This window comes from Mya arenaria, chromosome 8 (assembly GCF_026914265.1).
Source record: "Mya arenaria isolate MELC-2E11 chromosome 8, ASM2691426v1".
Taxonomy (NCBI): Eukaryota; Metazoa; Mollusca; class Bivalvia; order Myida; family Myidae; genus Mya; species Mya arenaria.
Window position 1 is genome coordinate 13,036,978 of NC_069129.1, and position 23,995 is coordinate 13,060,972.

At 41.4% G+C, this 23,995-nt stretch overlaps 1 protein-coding gene across 1 annotated transcript in view; it reads right to left on the reverse strand.

The window, feature by feature from the left end:
* The window catches only part of LOC128243430 (large neutral amino acids transporter small subunit 2-like), a 31,268-nt gene extending 15,710 nt beyond the window's left edge, over window positions 1-15,558 (reverse strand). The window contains exons 1-3 of the mRNA XM_052961216.1: window positions 15,253-15,558; window positions 5,878-6,036; window positions 5,402-5,537 (exon numbers count right to left, since the gene is read on the reverse strand). Coding sequence (XP_052817176.1) covers window positions 5,402-5,537; window positions 5,878-6,036; window positions 15,253-15,444 — 487 coding nt within the window. The 5' untranslated portion in view covers window positions 15,445-15,558. The remainder of the gene's footprint in view (window positions 1-5,401; window positions 5,538-5,877; window positions 6,037-15,252) is intronic.
* Between the last annotated feature and the right edge of the window lie 8,437 nt (window positions 15,559-23,995).

Genomic DNA, 23,995 nt, shown 5'->3' on the forward strand with positions numbered 1-23,995 from the left:
ACATGCCGCCCTTTTCATATTGATAATCCACTGTATTGATCGAAGGCCGCTGTCTTATTAGCCCCGCCTCAACGCTAATCAAATGTACAGTCGCTCCGCCCATCGACCAATCAAGCACCGCGATACTTTTTTGGCGTAAGGCAATAGCCGGTTGTTGACATAAGTTACACGAATATGTTCTATATCCCGCCCATAAAAAAGAAAAGGGCGGTGTTTATGACTGACATATTTATATTTTTAAAACAAGCTCAAAGGAAGCCAGTTACGTAAATTTGTTGTCCGCTATCGTCATTTCTATCGCTAATAACCCAAACCTTAAAAACATGTCTTTTACATATGTGCCTATTTTACGAACAATTTCCTTTTTTTATTCATAAATTCATTGTTTGTTGTGACAATGCTGCAAACCAATGACTATTTACCGTTACCTGATTTTGACATGGTTAAAGGCAATTAAGAACACACTCAAGTTTATCTACGAAGCAATGTTTTAAACGCCTGGGGTTAATTTTTAGGACGTATATAGGGATTTCTCGGCGTATAATATGTAGTCCATATAATTTCATAAATGAGTATCAAAATGTTAAAACAGTTTCAAAAACGCTCATAAATGTGGCTATATAATATGTTACGCTCATTTATAGATATATTTTTATATTTTAACTAATAATGGTCAAAATTAAAAGCTGCAACCCCGCATCAATCAAGACCCTAGCTACATACAATAATTGTGAAGCAAAAATATTACTACTATTAAACTGTTATGAACGTAAAAGGCGAAATGAATAGGACAGACACAAATGTGCACGACTCTTCCTGGATTCCTTAATTGACATATCCTCGTGACAAGTGCGAGTCGTATTTCGAAAGTTGTAGATGGCAACTTTTTGACCTCGAAAAATCGTCCATTTTGCATTCACACACGCGTGTCAATAAGTGTCAATTAACACTCGTCTAGCAAGTCCTAGAAGTTTATAGTATATAAGAGTATGGTAATTTGCATTGGTCATATTGCTAGAAATCTAGAAATTGAAAGAGTTGCTGTACTTACAAATTGTCTAAACACACGGATTGTTTTTTTGTTCAGAAACAAATTTCACGAGTTTAGCTTTCGAGCTTGCTCCAACAGAAAGAATCTGTCAAATTGTCACAAAACAGAGTTTAGCTTTCGAGCTTGCTCAAACAGAAAGAATCTGTCATATTGTCACATAACAGAGTTTAGCTTACGAGCTTGCTCATATAGAAAGAATCTATCAAATTGTCACTAAAAGAGTTTAGCTTTCGAGCTTGCTCACACAGAAAGAATCTGTCAAATTGTCACAAGAAAGCTCAGCTTTGAAATGCCTTCAGCCAAGAGGCGCATTGCCGCAAATGAGCGCGACAATGCCAAAGTCGCCAAGTTAAGTAATACAATTGTATCCTTCTTCAAAAAAAACAACCAGACCTCCCCAAAGCTACTGAGTGCCAGACCTTTGTTGACACCACGCTCGAATTCGACCACACCAGCGATACAAGCCCCGGCGACGACCACATCAGCAACACCACCAGCGGCGGAGACCACATCAGCACCACTACCCCCGGCGACGACCACACCAGCGACACCAACAGCGGCGGAGACCACATCAGCATCACTACCCCCGGCGACGACCACATCAGCGACACCACCAGCGGCGGAGACCACATCAGCAATACCAACCCCGGCGACGACTCCATCATCGATATCAGACTCGGCGACGACCTCTTCAGCACCACTCCCCCCGACGACCACATCACCGACTGAAACATCGGCGACGACCACGTCAGCGGCATCACAGCAGGATACAAGTGGACAAACAAATGGAAAGAAAAAAAACAGCGGTCACAAAACAGGATATAATCCAAAGTGGAAAGAAGGACGACCCTGGCTGCAATACAAGATAGAAGAAGACAACGGCTGCAAGGCGGGTGCACTGTATTGTGCTATATGCACAAAGTATAAACAAACCTCATCTACAGGCCCGAGAGCATGGGTAGACCGTGGCCTTAAGACTGTCCGTCTGGACAAGATTAAGGAACATGAGAACAGTGCTCAACATAACGCTGCTCTATCTGAGTCATTGAACAACACACTCGAGGACATGGCGGCAAGAATCAACACGGAAGCAGGAGAGGCTATTCTCAATGCCCTTCATGTATTGAAGTTCATACTAGACAAAAATCTTCCTCTCGATATGTTCGAAGACTTAACAGACCTCTGCATCAAAGTTGGTTCACCATCTCTTGCTAATCTACGTCTTGCGAAAAACGCAAATTACACCAGCTGGGATATAGTAAATGAACTTTTACAGATACTTAGCGACGAAGTCCAGGATGAAATAACGAGGCATGCCTGCAGTAGCGATAGTTTTGCTATCATGGTCGACGAGGTCTGTGACCTGACAACCACTAAACACGTGGCCGTATGCTGTCGGTACATAAACGATGAAGGTGTCGTTCAGACGTCATTCCTGTCCGATAAGCCTATTGCCAGCGCGACGGCGAACAACCTTGTAGAAAATATCGTCCAGCAAGTGGAAGAGTCCGGCCTGAACATGGCTCACATGACGGGGTTTGCTTCCGATGGGGCTGCCGTATTTACAGGGAGGAAGACCGGCGTGGCAAAACAGTTGAAAGACCGGAACCAGTCGTTAATAACGACCCATTGTAAAGACCATCGCCTGGCATTGGCCTGCAAAGACAGCTTCGCTGCAGTACCCGAGTTCGGGAATCTGGACAAAACCCTGGAGAATCTATACTTCTATTATAAGTATAGTTCCGCCAGGAAGGCAAGCCTACATGCGATACAGGAGGCCTTTAATGAAGTTACCGTGGCACCTAAACAGGCAAAGCACCACAGATGGCTGAGTCACGAGAATGCGGTGAAGTCGGTTGTACGGTCGTACAGATGCATAGTCGCAGACCTCGAAGCCGGCGAAGTTGCGAAAGATCCACAGGGCAATGGGTTGTTGAAAACTCTGAAAAAACCTGACACGGTGAGGAGGCTATTTTTCCTGGCCGAGGTCTTTCCGATCATCGCCGATCTCAGCCGAGCATTCCAGGCCAAAGACTGTCACATCGGGGAAGCCTGCCAAAAGGTTGACGTAGCTCTGTCAAAGCTCGAAAGATTGCGCGATGGCGGCAACTGGCTCCAAAAAGCAACCCGCATGATAGGGGATTGTGCAGTAGAAAACACTGATCTGAGTGACAAATTCACGTCCTCCCGCGTTCAGCTTCTAGAAACCTTGAAAGACAACATAAGGGGTCGATTCCGCGACTCGGATGTTTTAAATGCATTAGCCGTCCTCGACCTCACCCACGCCGACGTCACTGCATTTTATGGATTCGATGAAATGGAGTCCCTATCGACCCACTACAACATTCCCGTCGACGATCTACTTAACGAATGGAACAGCTTCCTGGAAGGAGTAAGAGGACAGCCCGGCCGCAGCCTTCCGCAACTGACAGCCTTATTTTTTGGTAAACGTGAGGCGCGCCTGGGCTTTAAGGCTCGATTCCCGCTTTTGGCCAGGCTGATTTCGGCAGCAGCTGTCATGCCACTCAGCACCGCTGAAGTGGAACGGGTCTTCAGCCAACTAAAGTTAATCAAGACCGATCATCGGTGCTCCCTGGGTGACGAAACCGTCAAGAGACTACTACAAGTCAAATTGAACAGGTCGAACATCGCCGACTTTCAAACGGTTATGGAACGATCAATGGCTGTTTTCTTCAGGATAAAAAACAGACGTCTCATCAGCGTGATTAAACAGAAGTGGAACTGATCATGGTGACTTTATATGGCAAAATCGAGCAAACGACAAGCATTGTATTGCTGTAATTTATAATCATATTGTTACATGTAGAAATGACGTGCAGTATTTTATGATTTCGAAGACGTGTCTTTATGCTAAGTTAATTTATAAACAACTATGTACTTGTACACTGCATAAGCGTTATATCATGAGTTATGTAAAACGGTGAATACATGTAATTGTTATCAACTTTTCAAAACTCTTGATTGTTATATTTGTTTTTTTTTTCTTTTGATATGTAAATAATAAATATCCATGCGTCATGTAAATCAGAGTTGTTTCTTTCTGACTGTACAAGATGAGTATTGCGATTTTATTATATCCAATTGAATGACGAACGTTACTATATCTTTGGTCCGATTATTAAGCGTTAATGTACCTTAAATGGCCAAATACACACTCGATTATACAGTTTAAATAGTGTGCTATGGAACAAAATAACACGTGGAACAATAAGCTTAAAGCACGATGAGTTGAGCTGTAAGGCAAGAGCGTTATGGTCAGACAACCAATATAATACAAGGACGTGACAAAGCGCGTGTTATGGTTCTATGTAACCTCTTACGGTGCTATTCCTACAACGCGCTAAATTATCGAGCATGACATTTACCGGGAAGCTGTAGCAGTCAATCATTTACGATACGACTGTTTACTTTATTAGGACTTAACGAAAGCTGAATGTAAGCATGTTTTACACTAAATCAGTTGATTTACACTAAAACAGTTTAAGAGCACATGCAATTTCTCTATGGCTTTTCAATTCCATTCGGATGATTCCATTTCCTTTTACTTGCTCATTCATTACAGAATGGAAATCAAGTTAGGTTGAACTTTAAGTCAGATGTGTAATAATAATAATAGTAATAATATTTAATCATAATAATAAGGATATTTTTTGTATGTTAGTAAGTGCTGATGAAGATTTAAGGAAAAGCTGTTGAAGATTTAAGGGAAAAAAATGTGTATGATGTGCATTTTCATAACAAAATCACCTTCAACAGTTTAGTGTAAATTTTAACAATTTATGCTTGGAAATGATAGAATTAAAGGTATTTAGGGTATTTTTCACACAAAAAATCTGGGGGAGACCCCCCATACCCCCCTTGCGGGAGGGGTAAACCCCTCCCGCACCCTCCCCAGTTCGCCGCTGCGCGGCTCAATTAATTGCCCTTTTTAAGACTCCACCCTGCCCTTTTTAAATCCTGGCTGGAGCACTGCAATGAGTACACAATTACCATTTGTGAAGGTCATAAAAGTTGCAAATGTTATATACATACACACGGCTTACCGGTAGTTCACGTTTTATAGGGTCAGACATCGAAATAATAATTTTGTGTGAAATGTTAACAAAATGCTTGTGCGATAAAATGTCAGCCAAAGTTCAAATAAGAGCTCAATTGTACATACATGTACATGTATTACCGTATTTGAAAATGTCACCTTGAAGCGTTATCTTGTACAAAATCTATGTTATTTAATATCATTTCACATATAAAAAAAAACTTTGCTAAGCACCAAAATTTTGTTCACTTTCAAGAATTTAAGGAGTATATCAACTTTTTAAAATCACATACTTATACAAAGCGCTGCGAGCAGTCTGGTGGATGCTTCTGGTGGGTCACATGATGGAAACATCGGTTGAAGAGCATAGTATGCGAATGTCAGGGCTACGATAGCCTGTGCTGTTGGGCGAATAATGATCAAGTTCACCTGAATGGGAAATAGAAACATAGGAAATGCAAACAAACTTTATTTCAGAGATGTTTTCAAACATAATTAACCATTGCAAAGCATTATCACTATTACAAAATTTTCACAATCATCATAACAATCATCATCATCATCATCATCATCATCATCCATCATCATCCATCATCATCATCATCATCATCATCATCATCATCATCATCATCATCATCATCATCATCATCACAATCATCATCATCGCTAACTGGAGCTGTAAAATATGTTTGGGCAAAACAATGAAGGTGACCTAACATTTATCTTTTACAAAATCATTTTCAATCAATCAATGGGTTTCAAACCATACCCATAGCTGGAGGAAGGCGAGACACGGCCCAAACGCCTCAAGTATGTACGCATAGTCTCCCCCTGACCGGTTGATAGTTGTACCCAGCTCAGCATAGCACAGGGCACCGATCAAAGACAACAGCCCACAACCCGCCCATACAATGATTGCCACCCCAACCTGAAATGAAACTTGTACGTATAAATTTCAATGTAACATAATCAGGCTGCAAGTAATTGTATCTTTGTTCAGTCAAATAGGAACTAAAGTAATATACAACATTTTTTAAGTATAATTACACATAAAACTACTTAATGCATGCATCCTCCTGCCTAACCCCTCCCCCTCCCCAACGCCCCTATCGGAAAAAACATTGGTAGGTGCATTACTTCCAAATCATGTAAAGAGATGATATAACATGTCTGGTCACTACAGCATTCATAACAATATTTCTAAAATTGATAAAAAAACTTTTTGGTAAGCGAGTTATCAATCATGTTTTGAATGAACACAAATGTGATATGAAATATATATTATAAATACTGACAAGATGATTAACAGCCCCATAAACATTCAACATCGCTATCATATTTTCATTGCTATTCATATATGATGTCAGGTAAAAGTTGATTACACTTGTTTAAAAGTTACATATAAAAAAATGTGTTATTTGATGATGGCTGCATTGTTTGTGATATCATGTGATGAGTTTTTTTATTTACCAAGGAGCAGTAAGTAGGTAAAGTATGACGCATTAACCGTAAGAGTCAGGTCCGGTAAAATAACCTCTCAAAATAACTATTTCTATGATTTTAGCAGTTTGAAATCTTCAAAACAACTTGAAAACAAGACAGGCTACATTGACCATATTGTTCAGAACTTCATTTAAGTTAACACCGTTGTTAATGTCACCGTTGTTAACCTACTATTTGTTAATGCGCTAGAAGTTTAATAGATAAAGTTATAATTTTCTGTATTTCTTACAAGATTTCAGACAACTGTTTTAACAGTACTTGTCTATATCTTAAAATATGTGAGCACATTTTTAAATTGTTCATGCTAAAAAGGTAACAACGATGTTGTTAAACACATTGTTAACTTTAACAAAGTTCTTAACAATCGGCCAATTGAGTGTGCACCCCTGAAACACTATCTTCGCCTCTGCAGTAATAGATATAATAATGATCATGTCGTCACTTCATTCTGCCCGATAAGACCAATGCTTTCTTGTGTCTGGCAACCCTAACTTTAATGGCATTTCTCCATTAGCGGAAACAAATACTTCCCGTAATGGACTGTCAACATAGGACGCTTTCTCCCCCTCATAGATGTTGGCTTATAATTAAGCAATATTTAATATATCTATGAGGCTTGAAAGGAACGTTCATCAGAATTACTATAAATAGCACAATAAAAACAAGGAACCTTGAGAAGTAATGAGGAAAATGCATGTATTTATAAAATTACGTACAGTACTTTTAAACTGCTCGTTTTTATTATTTAACTTGGTTAACTTATTTCAATGACAAAATAGCCTAAAACAATGTAATTAGCATACAAGTATTATGATGGTAAACTATGTTTTGCCAATATCAACAGGATCTCAATTTTATTTTCCTAGTAAACATCCTTTCAGGGATAACTAAGGCGAGAAATGAATATCAAAGTTTATGACAGATCAATGTTGGCCATTTAAAGGAAGGGTCCTCATGATGCTGAAGTGATTTCTTTTGCGTCTACTTTATAATGGAATGCATGATCAATGTGATTTATATTCATGCCCAGATTTGTCCACTCCAAGTTGGAAATGTCAGGGAGGAGAAAATGGCATTACTTGAAAAACAATCTTACCGTACATGCTCTCAAAGGTGCATCTGAATTGTGTGTGTTTTTCCCCAAAAAAAGCACAAGCAATGAACTATAGATTTCTAGTTAACAATATTGGTGCGGTGTAACATACTAGTAGTACATTTGGGTAGTACCATTAGTTACTGAATATAATTATAAGTGTTGTTAACAAAAAGGCAACTCATGCCATGTAAGACAAAAGAACTAGCTCAATATTTTTCAGTTTCATGTTAGGTAAAGCATTGTCCTTGCCAATAATGTACGTCGATCAAGACATAATATATGTGTCTATGAGGACAAATATGGTACCTGCAAAACAATCTATAATTCCATAAAAAAACACAGAAAAAAACATATGCATATTAATCATTGGCTAATGTCAATCTGATTTTGTCTGAGGTACTCCATATTTAAACCAAGGGAAAAAAATGTCTTTGAATGACCAGAAAATGCTGAGAAAAGCTATAATTAATAGCAGTGAACATATTAATGAGAAGGCAGTATTTCTCTAGTTTTAAAATACATTTATTACAATAAATCAGCAGTCAGCCATTACCGGTATTGACTTAAATCATATTTATTTTGTTTATTTTAGTGTGGAAATAGCATTTTTTTTTTAAAGTGAACTTGATTATACTATAATTAACACATATTTTAATAATGAAAGTAAGATAAGTCTACAGTTGGTCAACTTAAGGTCATTCACTGGTCATTCAGAAACATTTAGTGATAAAATATTAACCATAAAAAGCTCATAAAATGAGGGGGGGGGGGGGGGGGGATGAAATCAATGCATTATTCTATCAGTAACATTATCAACCCTGTGTAACAGCTTTTTTCTCGATGGAAAATCATGAATTATTTTTCAAGGCTATCTTGCTTTAAGTAAAAAAAACTTGTTCTATTTTTGGACTAATTAATGTAGTTAGTTAATAAATAGGCCAACACACTTTGACATCTTTAATTTATATCTTCCATTACAAAAATGAATTGTGTAAGCATACATGTGCATGGTCCAATGTAAAAACAAAAAACAAATTTGCCTCAGTTACTTGAGATATGATTTTGTCTTATCACAATATGATGGCTAACTTGTACATTTATCTTCTACAACTTATTGTCTAAAATTCAGTGTTGAAACTATTACTGTCAACTCTAACCCTTCAGCTCATAATTATCTAAACAAAACTAAAAAAGCATTCAAGAAGACCTTCGTAAGCAGATATCAATGCTTAGTTGATCAAGCGAAAGAACTCAACAAATATTCAAGCGAGAGTTATGGGACCTGCGAGTCATGTTATACACATGTGTAATATCTTTGAAATGTGTGCGCTAAGATTCAAGTGTGTGTATATTTATGTGGTTATTATTATTAGATCAAGTTTATTAAAGTTCAATATAACGCATGTCACAATATTTTATGAAAAAAATCAGTTTTAATATAATACCTATTACACAATATTGAGAACGAGACTAGTCGGAGACGATGGCAATTTAAATCAGAATAGAATTACACATCAGCACATAACATGTCATAATTCCATTTGATATATATCTGCTTAACATTAGTTTAATTAGAGACATAAAATTATGGAGGTAGCATTTATAATAACAAATTGCACATATATACATTAACAGAATTTAATAATTATTTCTTCTATCAATGTAAATAACTTTTTATACTGTGTAGTTAAAACTGTTTTATTATTAAATAAATCACAAAAGATTCCAGTTTTAAATGAATACATTCCTGAGGAGACCCAGGCTATGACATTACACTTTAATTTCTCCAAAAAGTAATAATAACACAATAAAAAATATGCCTGTCTTAATTTTAAGGACACCAAGTTTGGTGCTAACATGACCGATAACTCTCAAAAGATATGGCTCCGCTGTTTATCAAACTTATCTCAGATATAATACCCATACATTCTGAAAATGATTAGACAAATGCTGCTAAAAGTATTGATCAGTCAACATACTGGACGCTGCCTGCACGATGCAGGAGTGCGGTGATATTAGAAACAGGCCTATTAAATTGATAAAAACTCAAATATTGTTTTTTAATATTTTTTACTTCTAATACTTTATCCTTCAACACTACAGCCCTTAAACACTTAAATAAAATAAAATTTAACTCCTTCTATACACGATCAAGTCAATGTATAAATATAGCCTTTTTCTTTTGATTGCATCATCTAGTACCTTTCACCCTCAGAACACGTTTTTTTGCACAATGTTTTCTCGTGATCATAAAATTCATTTAACAGTGGCAAAAGCCACTTTTTGTTAATCAAACAGCAATAAAATAGCTCTTGGGGCACTCATATGTCTTCCATTAAACTCATATATTTGATGATTAGCAAAAAAGTAAATATCCCATTAATGCGCATTATTTGGGGTTATGAACTCTTCATTGAGTGTTGACGCAAGGTTGCATCAGACTGGTCTGTTTAAAATATTGACAAATTAGCCTCAATGTAATAAAAGGTTGAAATCAATACCATTATACAAGGACCTTATTTCAGTCACTAAAGAGTAAATTTACCATAAAAGGTTAGTCATTTACTCTTCAGTAAATAATTATAACAGGTAGTCAATGGAGGGGAACAAAACAGGTGCTATTCATTAGCAAAAACCTGATGCTAAATTGGCCTCTGATCTTCATAGACAAATCATATATTGAATATCAGGAACCCTGTAAATCAGTCACAGGAATTCACTGATATTAATCTAAGTAACCTAATACTAGCCCTACCCCCCATGTTCTTTTTTGTGTCTGTATCGGATAGTTCAAACATGGAGGAACTTATCTGTAATCTTTCCACCCAAAATTGGGCTTTGTCCTACTAATCCTTCTGGCTAATCCTATATTAAAACAGGCAGTTCTACTTTCATGATCAAACAATGAAATCAGGAAATATTCAACAACATTTTGATTTCACTTCCTGTGAAAAGAAAACAACACCTAACTTTATAAAAAGAATTGATGTCAAATAAACAAATACTAAATATTGACATTCATTTCAAAGAACTTCCTGATGAATTAATAAAAAAATTGTTTTATTCAGTATAAAGAAAAAAGAATGGTTGAAGCTGCAAGTAACCACAATCACAATATCAATTGTACCAGGTATTCTTTTTTTGACTTGTATAAATGAGGACATATTATTTTTTGCATAAAACACCATAAAACAACATCATTTTGTTTGCCAAAAAAATATGAGATTTGTCTACAGAATGTAGTTATAAACTGCCTTGCTCTCAAAAATCAGAGACCCAACGAATTCCTGAAAAACAAAAAACAGAAAGGTAGCCAAAAAGTTAAACCACCCAAAACCGCATGAAAGGAGCCATGACTGGAAGAATGGAATAAAAAGATATAGCTATAAAACACATTTATGCTATAAAGCATAACCTTGGTGCTAACATATAAACCAGTTCAATCATTGTTGTTTTAAAGCATCATAAATGTTGCTTAATTAACTCTGTCGTGGAAGTTGTTTTTTCTAATTACCGAGATGCACTTGCAGGAAGGTTTATTATTATTATTATACACTCAGAGAATTGCTACCTGTGTCATGAAAAAATGTCTGATAAATGACTTTTAGCCTTTGTGTCTCATCTGAAGGAGACTGAACTCAACCCCCTCCCCTTTTTGTTGTGATAAATCATAATATAATATGCTTTATATTCTGAGATTTTATGGGGTAATCTAAATGCAAGAGGGCTGAAACATTGTGAGTATGCAAAATCCACATAAAAAAGCTTTCTAATTGGACAAGTATACTTTCAGATCAGTTCCAACTTTATTAACAGTTTTCTGACTTTCAAGCCCTCGAACAAGTACAAATTTATATCAGCATCTGAATCATTCAAATATTGAGCTGAAAATTGGATTTCTTGACTATTAAAAGAAGGCTTGTATCCAGGTACTTCAAACTTGGTATACTAGTAAACGGCATCTGCTTCCTTTAAGTCATGTTTCAACAACATTCGCAACGTCTTTGATGCTTTGCATCAAAATCAGTCTTGTTAAAATGTGACATAAGATATGCTTAACAATGACATAAACTGAATATTTTGCTATTAATACACATTTCGATCTATTTATTCAACCATTCTCATAAATCCCTTCAATGCTTTTGGGTAATAATTTGAAAGTACCGTTTGCACCAGCACATGCCTTGCAGTTGAAAATATATAACAAAAGATTGCATCAACCATTTTATGATAGCTCCTCTTTACATAGCTCCATAACCAGCCAGCCAGCCCATGTAAGTGCATTTGTTGAAGTATATTTCTTTTGTCAAACTGTTAAAGTGTCTTCAAAGTAAGCTGAAAACATGGCCACTAAATCATGCTGTTTGTGCTGATGATGCAATTACAAGATAAATGTTTTTTGCTGAGAAAGCAAACAAATATGGATGATAATTGCTAAGTACCTGATGTCGGTAGCTTTTAATCATCATCAAATATATGTTGTAGAACCTGCTTTAAACATAACTTCTGCAATTTGGCCATATTAAAAAAACAGAGAAGGAACAAAATTGGAGCACAGCCATAAACATTAAAATGAAACATTACTTAAATTGGCCGAAACATGTTTCCTTGTAGAACTTAATTTTGTCCCAAACATTCTAGCCCAATCCAAAAGCATGCGGGGATTGATGCCTTTGTCACTTTTAAATGCACACAAAAATATCAACCAATAAAGTGTTGAGGATATTCATCAGCCAATCTTGCTGAAAATGTTTATAAAAGGCAAGTAACCAAACAAAATACCAAAATATTGTCTAAATGTAAATGTCATACAGTGAACTGTAAATTCAGATCATAAATCATTTTTTCCCAGCAAACAGGTCAAAACATCCAGCCAAAAATTGCTGGTATTCAAGTTAAGAAGAGCCAGAATGCAAGATTTATGTTACAGAAGATAAATGACAGCAAAACAAAGAAAGCCTGAAGGTGTAAATTTGAAACAATCATGATCAATCAACCTAGATAGTATATAGCAATACAAGGCCAGGCAAGAACATGAAGTGAGCAATTGCAAAACAGTCCTAAGCACCGGGTTCACAGGGTACAAGGTGAACTCACCCACCTTTCAAGTGTTAACCTTTTGACCCTAGCAATGTTAATTGTTCAAGAAAGAGAAAAAAAAGAAAATGAGACTGTCCGGGCGTATACCCGGTAGAACCAAAGCTAACCTCAAATTTGTTTGTAAAGTTAACTGTAAATGGAAAAAACATCAACAATATGTGAATCTCCATTTTAAAAATGGTTGGCATATACAACCAACTTTTATTTACATGAAATGCTAGCCTGCAATTTGAAAGATATCTTTCTTTTATGTCTTTTAACTGTAGCAAATATTCCTGGCATAAATCCATCTTTTGATTCACAAATGATTTGTCTTTTAATCAGTCATCAGATATTTTTGTCAGTTGACATTTAGAACTTTGTGAGATATATTTAAACAGTGCTACCAAAATGTCAATTCATGACATATATTTATAATCTTTATATGTTATATTGTGAGCTATGAGAAATGAGTTAAATATTTCATACAGATCAACATCTTCTATCATATTCTTCAACCAACTTGAAATTTGAAAGCAATGCCATTGAGATTTTGCAGCTGACTGCAACCTCAAATCTTGAGTAACAACTTTGGATATTACATACTTAATCATTTCACATATTCCTCATTAAAACATCACTTGCATACAGCATACAGAAAGTAGGTGGAGAAAACAAAGGGTAGACTATTATCGTACTCATGTCACTATCAGCATAGGAATCCATCAAATATAACTACAGGGACAAGCCCAAGCAAAAAAAAAACAGACACAGAAAGTCAAAAGAGAAAATGAAGAAAATATAGTTAATAATTTTAGTGAATGTTGGAGTACTTGCTTGCCTTTGCACCGTCAGAGAAACTTCAATGTATCATTTTTACGATACTGGACAACCCCAACGAGCCAGTATCATGGAAACGCTCATGTCTGAGTATTGGGCTTTCTCTGTCAAGTTAAATTCCACTTCTCCTACAAATTTATGCTTTAATTTACATTATTTGCTCAACAGCTGATTACCACTCTAGTCCAAAAAATAATTATTGTTAGTCATGGGATTTTTTCAGAAATATTTATTTGGTACAATCCTAGTCCATATAAACAGCCGCTTCAGAGTCTTTGACGATTTTTGTGTTGGCGACTCTACCTGTCCATATCCCACTTGTTGTTTTCCTAGCCAAGAATGACAGATCCCTGCGCTAAGTATATTGAGTGGAAAGATAATGGGCACCTGCTAGATAGTTAAAAAATGGCGATGCTTTGTTGACAGATCGATCTAAATTTGTGTTTCATAAAACACTTAAGTATAATAAGAGAAAGGTATTGGCTAAAAATAACTTCTGTTTTTCTTTAACAATGCAGTGTTAAATATTGTGGAGTTACAGTAGAAGTATATATTTTACATTGGTATGAATCAGTCGACTTGTGGCGTTTAGGGAACAAAATGAATGTCCAAAAAAGTTCCCTATACGCGCATTATTGTGGCTAGTACAATCCCTAAAATAGAGTCTGATTATTACTTACCTGCCACTCTATATCGATAGTTATGGTAGATTTGTGAACTACTCCTGAAACATTAATGTCAATGAAAAACTGTTTATTTGATGTTTCCTTAATTGATTTGTCAACACATTTATGACCATAGGTGTATTGTAGTCCAAATAATTGTACGTTGACGGATTTTTTTTAGATTTTTGATATGGCAAATCCTTCACGTACAAATTGTTTAGTATCAAAAGTGGGTAGTTGTTCCGATCAGGATTCAGGGTTAAAGCATATAGCGTCTATTAAATATCATAAAAACAAGAAATATTACCAGATAATGTTATTTTATATAAGTTCCGTACACAAAAAATAAATATCCAACTTATAATTATGAGTTTGACGGCTTTTCTTCATTTCATTCGGTCAAAACATAACGATATATACATGAAGGGCACCTGCAAAGCTTCAGGGCAGTTTTAAATCGCTCGGAACATTTCGACCATGGCCGAGTTGTTACGATTGTATAACGAGGTCTATCTCGAAGCTTTGTCGGAGGAGGCCGAGTTATTACGATTGTATTGAGTTGTTTCCTTTCGCATGATTGTTGTCTGTGTCAGACAACTTTCGATTTATTGGAAAGGTAAACAACTCGTTTTAATGCATTAAATGCTTGTTTAGTGCAAAATAACATTTCACTTGCATGGTAAAATATGAATATAACTCTTTTTGATCAATTTCAACCATAAAATACTTCACTTAAAACAATTTCAATATTTTTAAAACACCCCTGTTTTTTGCACATTCCCGTTTAGACGTTAGGGATTGGAAGAATCCCGTATAACACATCTATAATTTTAGACTAAGGTGTATTGTAAATACTTGACATACAATCTATTAGTGACATGAGCGTACACACTTGATACATAATCAGAATATCATATTAAGAATCAATACAATACACATAGAATGTACATGCATCACTTACCGATCCAGCACCTTCCAAAACTCCTTTAGGGGACACAAATATGCCAGAACCAATGATGACTCCAACGATGATACAAACACCATTGAAAAGTGTGATAGTTTTCTTCAGCTCAACCTTATCATCTTGCTGAGTACTACCGTCAGAGTAACCCTGACCGCTGTTGTTTCGGTTCTTCAACTCTGTGGAAGACATGGTTGACAAAAATGGAACCGTTGACTAGGTTCCTTCTTTTCCAAAATCTTCAATCTAAATACTTGATAACATACAAGCTGCCAACATGTGTTTATTGTGGTTTCAATGCGCATGCGTATGGGAAAGTCCATTCCGTATGTGTCATCTATTTTGATTGGTAGTTGCCACGTCCATAGTAAACAAGGTTGTAGAAATTTAATACTATTGTCATTCATAAATGACGCAATCTTCATATAGCCCATTTCTAAATTGTTATAGAAACAAACCACATACCAGGTGACGATAACTCGACAAATAGGAATATTCATGTTACGTAAGATATAACGTCAATTTAAATGTTGCATTAATTAATGATTTACAACTTGAATTATTCACAATTAATTTAAGGACATCAATCATCATAAAAATATTTAGTTTTAAAATTCTAAATTAAAATTTAGTCACTACATGGAACCATATAGAACCTTACCTATGAAATAATGTATTGATAAAGTACGTGAAAAATAAATGAAACATATTGGCAAAGTTATGCAATAAAGCAGAAAAATGACTTGGCATTCCTTCCCTATGGGATAGAGGAGAGAGTCCAGGGGCGGGCGCAGGCATTGACGGAAGAGAGGGCGTCACTAAGGGGCACAATGTTCTGACATTTGCCCCTCCCACAGAACCGAAATTTAAATGGTTTCAAATGTTGGCATAGGAATTAAGTCTCCCAAGATTTTTTAACAATTTTCCATCAGAAATTGTGCGTATTTTATTACTCTTTTCTCCGATATGTGCATATTAAAAAATGACGATTTTATGGGCAAGGGGGGGGGGGTGCGCCCCATACCCTTGTAACCGCTAATGGATTCCTCCTTCTTCTTGTATCTGTGAGCGGGCTAAATGGCGTTCAACAACGAGCGTATATGGTACCCGGAGTGGACGCGGGACAATGGACCATTCTTCAACGAGCGTACGTGGTACAGGGCTTGATGCCGCGTAGTTGTCCAATCTTCATCGAGCGTACGTGGAACAAGAACGTCATGAGTACCGGGATTGATGCCTGGTAGTGGTCCATTCTTCAACGAGCGTACGTGGAACCGGGCTGGATGCCGGGTAATGGCCCATTCTTCAACGAGCGTGTACACACGTGGTACCAGGATGGTTGCCGAGTAATGGTCCATTCTTCAACGAGCGTACGTGGTAACTGGATGGATGACGGATAATGGCCCATTCTTCAATGAGCGTATGTGGTACCAGGATGGATGCCGAGAAATGGCCCATTCTTCAACGAGCGTGCGTGGTACCGGGATGGATGCTTGGTAGTAACCCATTCTTCAAGTACGTGGTACCAGGATGGATGCTTGGTAGTGATCCATTCTTCAACGAGCGTACGTGGTACCAGGATGAATGCTTGGTAATGGTCCATTCTTCAACGAGCGTACGTGGTACCAGGATGGATGCCGAATAATGGTCCATTCTTCAACGAGCGTACGTGGTACCAGGTGGATGACGGGTAATGGTCCATTCTTCAGCGAGCGTACGTGGTATCAGGATGGATGCCGAGTAATGGCCCATTCTTCAACGAGCGTACGTGGTACCGGGTGGATGACGGGTAATGGTCCATTCTTCAACGAGCATACGTGGTACCAGGTAGATGGCGGGTAATGGTCAATTCTTCAACGAGCATACGTGGTACCAGGTGGATGACGGGTAATGGTCCATTCTTCAACGAGCGTACGTGGTACCAGGTGGATGACGGGTAATGGTTCATTCTTCAGCGAGCGTACGTGGTACCAGGATGGATGACGAGTAATGGCCCATTCTTCAACGAGCGTACGTGGTACCAGGTGGATGACGGGTAATGGTCCATTCTTCAACGAGCGTACGTGGTACCAGGATGGATGCCGAATAATGGTCCATTCTTCAACGAGCGTACGTGGTACCAGGTGGATGACGGGTAATGGTCCATTCTTCAGCGAGCGTACGTGGTACCAGGATGGATGCCGAGTAATGGCCCATTCTTCAACGAGCGTACGTGGTACCGGGTGGATGACGGGTAATGACCCATTCTTCAACGAGCGTACGTGGTACCAGGATGGATGCTGGGTAATGGCCCATTCTTCAACGAGCGTACGTGGTACCTGGATGGATGCCGGGTAGTGGTCCATTCTTCATCGAGCATACGTGGTTCCAGGGTTGATGCCGAGTAATCGCCCATTCTTCAACGAGCGTACGTGGTACCGGGATGGATGACGGGCAATGATCCATTCTTCAACGAGCGTACGTGGTACCGGGAAGGATGACGGGTAATGGTCCATGCTTCAGCGAGCGTACATGGTACCGGGAACGATGACGGGTAATAGCCCATTCTTCAACGAGCGTACGTGGTACCAGGGTGGATGCTGGGCAATGGCCCATTCTTCAACGAGCGTACGTGGTACCGGGATTAATGCCGTAATGGCCCATTCTTCAACAAGCGTACGTGGTACCGGGACCGATGACGGGTAATAGCCCATTCTTCAACGAGCGTACGTGGTACTGGGACCGATGACGGGTAATAGCCCATTCTTCAACAAGCGTACGTGGTACCGGGACCGATGACGGGTAAAAGTCCATTCTTCTACGAACGTACGTGGTTCCAGGGTTGATGCCGAGTAATCGCCCGTTCTTCAACGAGCGTATGTGGCACCGGTATGGATGACAGGTAATGGCCCATTCTTCAACGAGCGTTTGTGATTTCGGGTAGATGACGAGTAAATGCCCATTCTTCAACGGGCGTAAGTGGTACCGTGGTGGTCGCTGAGTAAATGCCCATTCTTCAACGAGCGTAAGTGGTACCGTGGTGGTCGCTGCGTGGTACCGTGGTGGTCGCTGGGTAAAGGCCCATTCTTCAACGAGCGTAAGTGGTACCGTGGTGGTCGCTGGGTAAAGGTCCATTCTTCAACGAGCGTAAGTGGTACCGTGGTGGTCGCTGGGTAAAGGCCCATTCTTCAACGAGCGTAAGTGGTACCGTGGTGGTCGCTGGGTAATGGCCCATTCTTCAACGAGCGTAAGTGGTACCGTGGTGGTCGCTGGGTAATGGCCCATTCTTCAACGAGCGTAAGTGGTACCGTGGTGGTCGCTGGGTAAAGGTCCATTCTTCAACGAGCGTAAGTGGTACCGTGGTGGTCGCTGGGTAAAGGCCCATTCTTCAACGAGCGTAAGTGGTACCGTGGTGGTCGCTGGGTAAAGGTCCATTCTTCAATGGGCGTAAGTGGTACCGTGGTGGTCGCTGGGTAAAGGTCCATTCTTCAATGGGCGTAAGTGGTACCGTGGTGGTCGCTGGGTAAAGGTCCATTCTTCAACGAGCGTAAGTGGTACCGTGGTGGTTGCTGGGTAAAGGTCCATTCTTCAATGGGCGTACGTGGTACCGTGGTGGTTGCTGGGTAAAGGCCCATTCTTCAACGAGCGTAAGTGGTACCGTGGTGGTTGCTGGGTAAAGGTCCATTCTTCAATGGGCGTACGTGGTGCTTCAATGGGCGTAAGTGGTACCGTGGTGGTCGCTGGGTAAAGGCCCATTCTTCAACGAGCGTAAGTGGTACCGTGGTGGTTGCTGGGTAAAGGCCCATTCTTCAATGGGCGTACGTGGTACCGTGGTGGTCGCTGGGTAAAGGCCCATTCGTCAACGAGCGTAAGTGGTACCGTGGTGGTCGCTGGGTAAAGGTCCATTCTTCAACGAGCGTAAGTGTTACCGTGGTGGTCGCTGGGTAAAGGCCCATTCTTCAACGAGCGTAAGTGGTACCGTGGTGGTCGCTGGGTAAAGGTCCATTCTTCAACGAGCGTAAGTGGTACCGTGGTGGTCGCTGCGTGGTACCGTGGTGCTCGCTGGGTAAAGGCCCATTCTTCAACGAGCGTAAGTGGTACCGTGGTGGTCGCTGGGTAAAGGTCCATTCTTCAACGAGCGTAAGTGGTACCGTGGTGGTCGCTGCGTGGTACCGTGGTGGTCGCTGGGTAAAGGCCCATTCTTCAACGAGCGTAAGTGGTACCGTGGTGGTCGCTGGGTAATGGCCCATTCTTCAACGAGCGTAAGTGGTACCGTGGTGGTCGCTGGGTAATGGCCCATTCTTCAACGAGCGTAAGTGGTACCGTGGTGGTCGCTGGGTAATGGCCCATTCTTCACCGGGCGTAAGTGGTACCGTTGTGGTCGCTGGGTAATGGCCCATTCTTCACCGGGCGTAAGTGGTACCGTGGTGGTCGCTGGGTAATGGCCCATTCTTCAACGAGCGTAAGTGGTACCGTGGTGGTCGCTGCGTGGTACCGTGGTGCTCGCTGGGTAAAGGCCCATTATTCAACGAGCGTAAGTGGTACCGTGGTGGTCGCTGGGTAAAGGCCCATTCTTCAACGAGCGTAAGTGGTACCGTGGTGGTCGCTGGGTAAAGGTCCATTCTTCAATGGGCGTAAGTGGTACCGTGGTGGTCGCTGGGTAAAGGTCCATTCTTCAACGAGCGTAAGTGGTACCGTGGTGGTCGCTGCGTGGTACCGTGGTGCTCGCTGGGTAAAGGCCCATTCTTCAACGAGCGTAAGTGGTACCGTGGTGGTTGCTGGGTAAAGGTCCATTCTTCAACGGGCGTACGTGGTACCGTGGTGGTCGCTGGGTAAAGGCCCATTCTTCAACGAGCGTAAGTGGTACCGTGGTGGTCGCTGGGTAAAGGCCCATTCTTTAACGAGCGAAAGTGGTACCGTGGTGGTCGCTGGGTAAAGGTCAATTCTTCAACGAGCGTAAGTGGTACCGTGGTGGTCGCTGGGTAAAGGCCCATTCTTCAACGAGCGTAAGTGGTACCGTGGTGGTCGCTGGGTAAAGGTCCATTCTTCAACGGGCGTAAGTGGTACCGTGGTGGTCGCTGGGTAAAGGTCCATTCTTCAATGGGCGTAAGTGGTACCGTGGTGGTCGCTGGGTAAAGGTCCATTCTTCAACGAGCGTAAGTGGTACCGTGGTGGTTGCTGGGTAAAAGTCCATTCTTCAATGGGCGTAAGTGGTACCGTGGTGGTCGCTGGGTAAAGGCCCATTCTTCAACGAGCGTAAGTGGTACCGTGGTGGTTGCTGGGTAAAGGTCCATTCTTCAATGGGCGTACGTGGTGCTTCAATGGGCGTAAGTGGTACCGTGGTGGTCGCTGGGTAAAGGCCCATTCTTCAACGAGCGTAAGTGGTACCGTGGTGGTTGCTGGGTAAAGGCCCATTCTTCAATGGGCGTACGTGGTACCGTGGTGGTCGCTGGGTAAAGGCCCATTCGTCAACGAGCGTAAGTGGTACCGTGGTGGTCGCTGGGTAAAGGTCCATTCTTCAACGAGCGTAAGTGTTACCGTGGTGGTCGCTGGGTAAAGGCCCATTCTTCAACGAGCGTAAGTGGTACCGTGGTGGTCGCTGGGTAAAGGTCCATTCTTCAACGAGCGTAAGTGGTACCGTGGTGGTCGCTGCGTGGTACCGTGGTGCTCGCTGGGTAAAGGCCCATTTTTCAACGAGCGTAAGTGGTACCGTGGTGCTCGCTGGGTAAAGGTCCATTCTTCAACGAGCGTAAGTGGTACCGTGGTGGTCGCTGCGTGGTACCGTGGTGGTCGCTGGGTAAAGGCCCATTCTTCAACGAGCGTAAGTGGTACCGTGGTGGTTGCTGGGTAATGGCCCATTCTTCAACGAGCGTAAGTGGTACCGTGGTGGTCGCTGGGTAAAGGCCCATTCTTCAACGAGCGTAAGTGGTACCGTGGTGGTCGCTGGGTAATGGCCCATTCTTCAACGGGCGTAAGTGGTACCGTGGTGGTCGCTGGGTAATGGCCCATTCTTCAACGAGCGTAAGTGGTACCGTGGTGGTCGCTGCGTGGTACCGTGGTGCTCGCTGGGTAAAGGCCCATTATTCAACGAGCGTAAGTGGTACCGTGGTGGTCGCTGGGTAAAGGCCCATTCTTCAACGAGCGTAAGTGGTACCGTGGTGGTCGCTGGGTAAAGGTCCATTCTTCAATGGGCGTAAGTGGTACCGTGGTGGTCGCTGGGTAAAGGTCCATTCTTCAACGAGCGTAAGTGGTACCGTGGTGGTCGCTGCGTGGTACCGTGGTGCTCGCTGGGTAAAGGCCCATTATTCAACGAGCGTAGGTGGTACCGTGGTGGTTGCTGGGTAAAGGTCCATTCTTCAATGGGCGTACGTGGTACCGTGGTGGTTGCTGGGTAAAGGCCCATTCTTCAACGAGCGTAAATGGTACCGTGGTGGTCGCTGGGTAAAGGCCCATTCTTCAACGAGCGTAAGTGGTACCGTGGTGGTCGCTGGGTAAAGGTCCATTCTTCAACGAGCGTAAGTGGTACCGTGGTGGTCGCTGCGTGGTACCGTGGTGCTCGCTGGGTAAAGGCCCATTCTTCAACGAGCGTAAGTGGTACCGTGGTGGTCGCTGGGTAATGGCCCATTCTTCAACGAGCGTAAGTGGTACCGTGGTGGTCGCTGCGTGGTTACCGTGGTGCTCGCTGGGTAAAGGCCCATTCTTCAACGGGCGTAAGTGGTACCGTGGTGGTCGCTGGGTAATGGCCCATTCTTCAACGAGCGTAAGTGGTACCGTGGTGGTCGCTGCGTGGTACCGTGGTGGTCGCTGGGTAAAGGCCCATTCTTCAACGAGCGTAAGTGGTACCGTGGTGGTCGCTGGGTAAAGGCCCATTCTTCAACGAGCGTAAGTGGTACCGTGGTGGTCGCTGGGTAAAGGTCCATTCTTCAACGAGCGTAAGTGGTACCGTGGTGGTCGCTGCGTGGTACCGTGGTGGTCGCTGGGTAAAGGCCCATTCTTCAACGAGCGTAAGTGGTACCGTGGTGGTCGCTGGGTAATGGCCCATTCTTCAATGGGCGTACGTGGTACCGTGGTGGTTGCTGGGTAATGGCCCATTCTTCAATGGGCGTACGTGGTACCGTGGTGGTTGCTGGGTAATGGCCCATTCTTCAACGAGCGTAAGTGGTACCGTGGTGGTCGCTGGGTAAAACCCATTCTTGAACGGGCGTAACTGGTACCGTGGTGGTCGCTGGGTAAAGGTCCATTCTCCAACGAGCGTAAGTGGTACCGTGGTGGTCGCTGGGTAAAGGCCCATTCTTCAACGAACGAACGTGGTACCGGGTAGGATGCGGGTTATGGCCCATTCTTCAACGGGCGTACGTGGTACCGTGGTGGTTGCTGGGTAATGGCCCATTCTTCAATGGGCGTACGTGGTACCGTGGTTGTCGCTTGGTAATGACCAATTCTTCAACAGGCGTACGTGGTACCTTGGTGGATGCTGGGTAATGGCCCATTCTTCAATAGGCGTACGTGGCACCGTGGTGGTCGCTCGGTAATGGCCCATTCTTCAACGCGGAGCGTAAGTGGTACCGGGCTGGATGCCGGGTAATGGCCCATTCTTCAACGAGCGTACGTGGAACCGGGCTGGATGCCGGGTAATGGTCCATTCTTTAAAGGGCGTACGTGGTTTCTGGTTGGATTTCGGGCCGAAGACCCAACCTTCAACGAGCTTGAAAGCGGCTCTGTCGAGACGATTAAAGAGGAAAACTTTCAGTTGATATTAATAATGTTTCAGGAAATGAGGATAGTACACAGAAGAATCTTTACGGTCCGTCCATCTCGCTTCACTGAAACATCTACGTTTACTTTTTATTCAATAGGATTCGTGTTCAAATAACCGGGGTCATTCGGTACGCAGTGTAGCAGGGTGGTTACATCCTCAGAACTCGCAGTTAGGGAGTCGAAATATATTTTTAAGTGTGACTCTCTGCATTCAGCAGTTGTGTTGGAGTATTTGGTGTCCAGTGTTTATGTCACAATTCGTTGCACAAATTTCTGTGCTGAGATTTTCGAAGATATTTGCCGTCAGTAGCTGGTTATTTTCAACGTACGTTGTACATGACATTTTGTATACTCACTTGGAATGGGGTGTACTTGGTACGCAGACTTTGGGCTCGATATATACATGTCGTTGTGTTTTTTTAAACTGTTTGTTACAAAGGGATTAAATAGAACCTAAACACGCCAAAGGCCAAATGGGTTGCCATTCGATTGCCTTGGTCGTGGGCGTCATAGTTCTTTGTTACCTATGAACTACTGACATTTTTACAAAAAAAAACAACATCCGAAAATTGTACTCTTCGTTGACAACTAATGACAAACTAGGCAGTGTGGAAGTATATTTCTCCCTAGAAATGGGGTATAACTTTCAATCTTTAGTCCTTGTATTAAAGTAGCGTATAAGAATGTTTTTGAAAAAAAAGAGTTCAAGATATATAAACATGGTGTCAGTAAGATCATACATAAGATTTTGAATACATTTTTTTGCGAAGTTGGCATGTTAATTAAACAACATCAAATTATGATTATACAATAATACGGTAATCTGTAGTATTCGAGAGACTGGTTCCAGAATTTGGCGTAAGAGGCGGCCAACCTACTGGGCAATGTTAAGTCAGAAATTTGTGAACTATGTTTGTGTATTTTCTCAGCAGTAGTATCAGAAGCAGCAGCAGCAATACGGTAGCAGAAGCAGTAGTAGCTTGGGTGGCAGTTGCGTTAGCCGAGA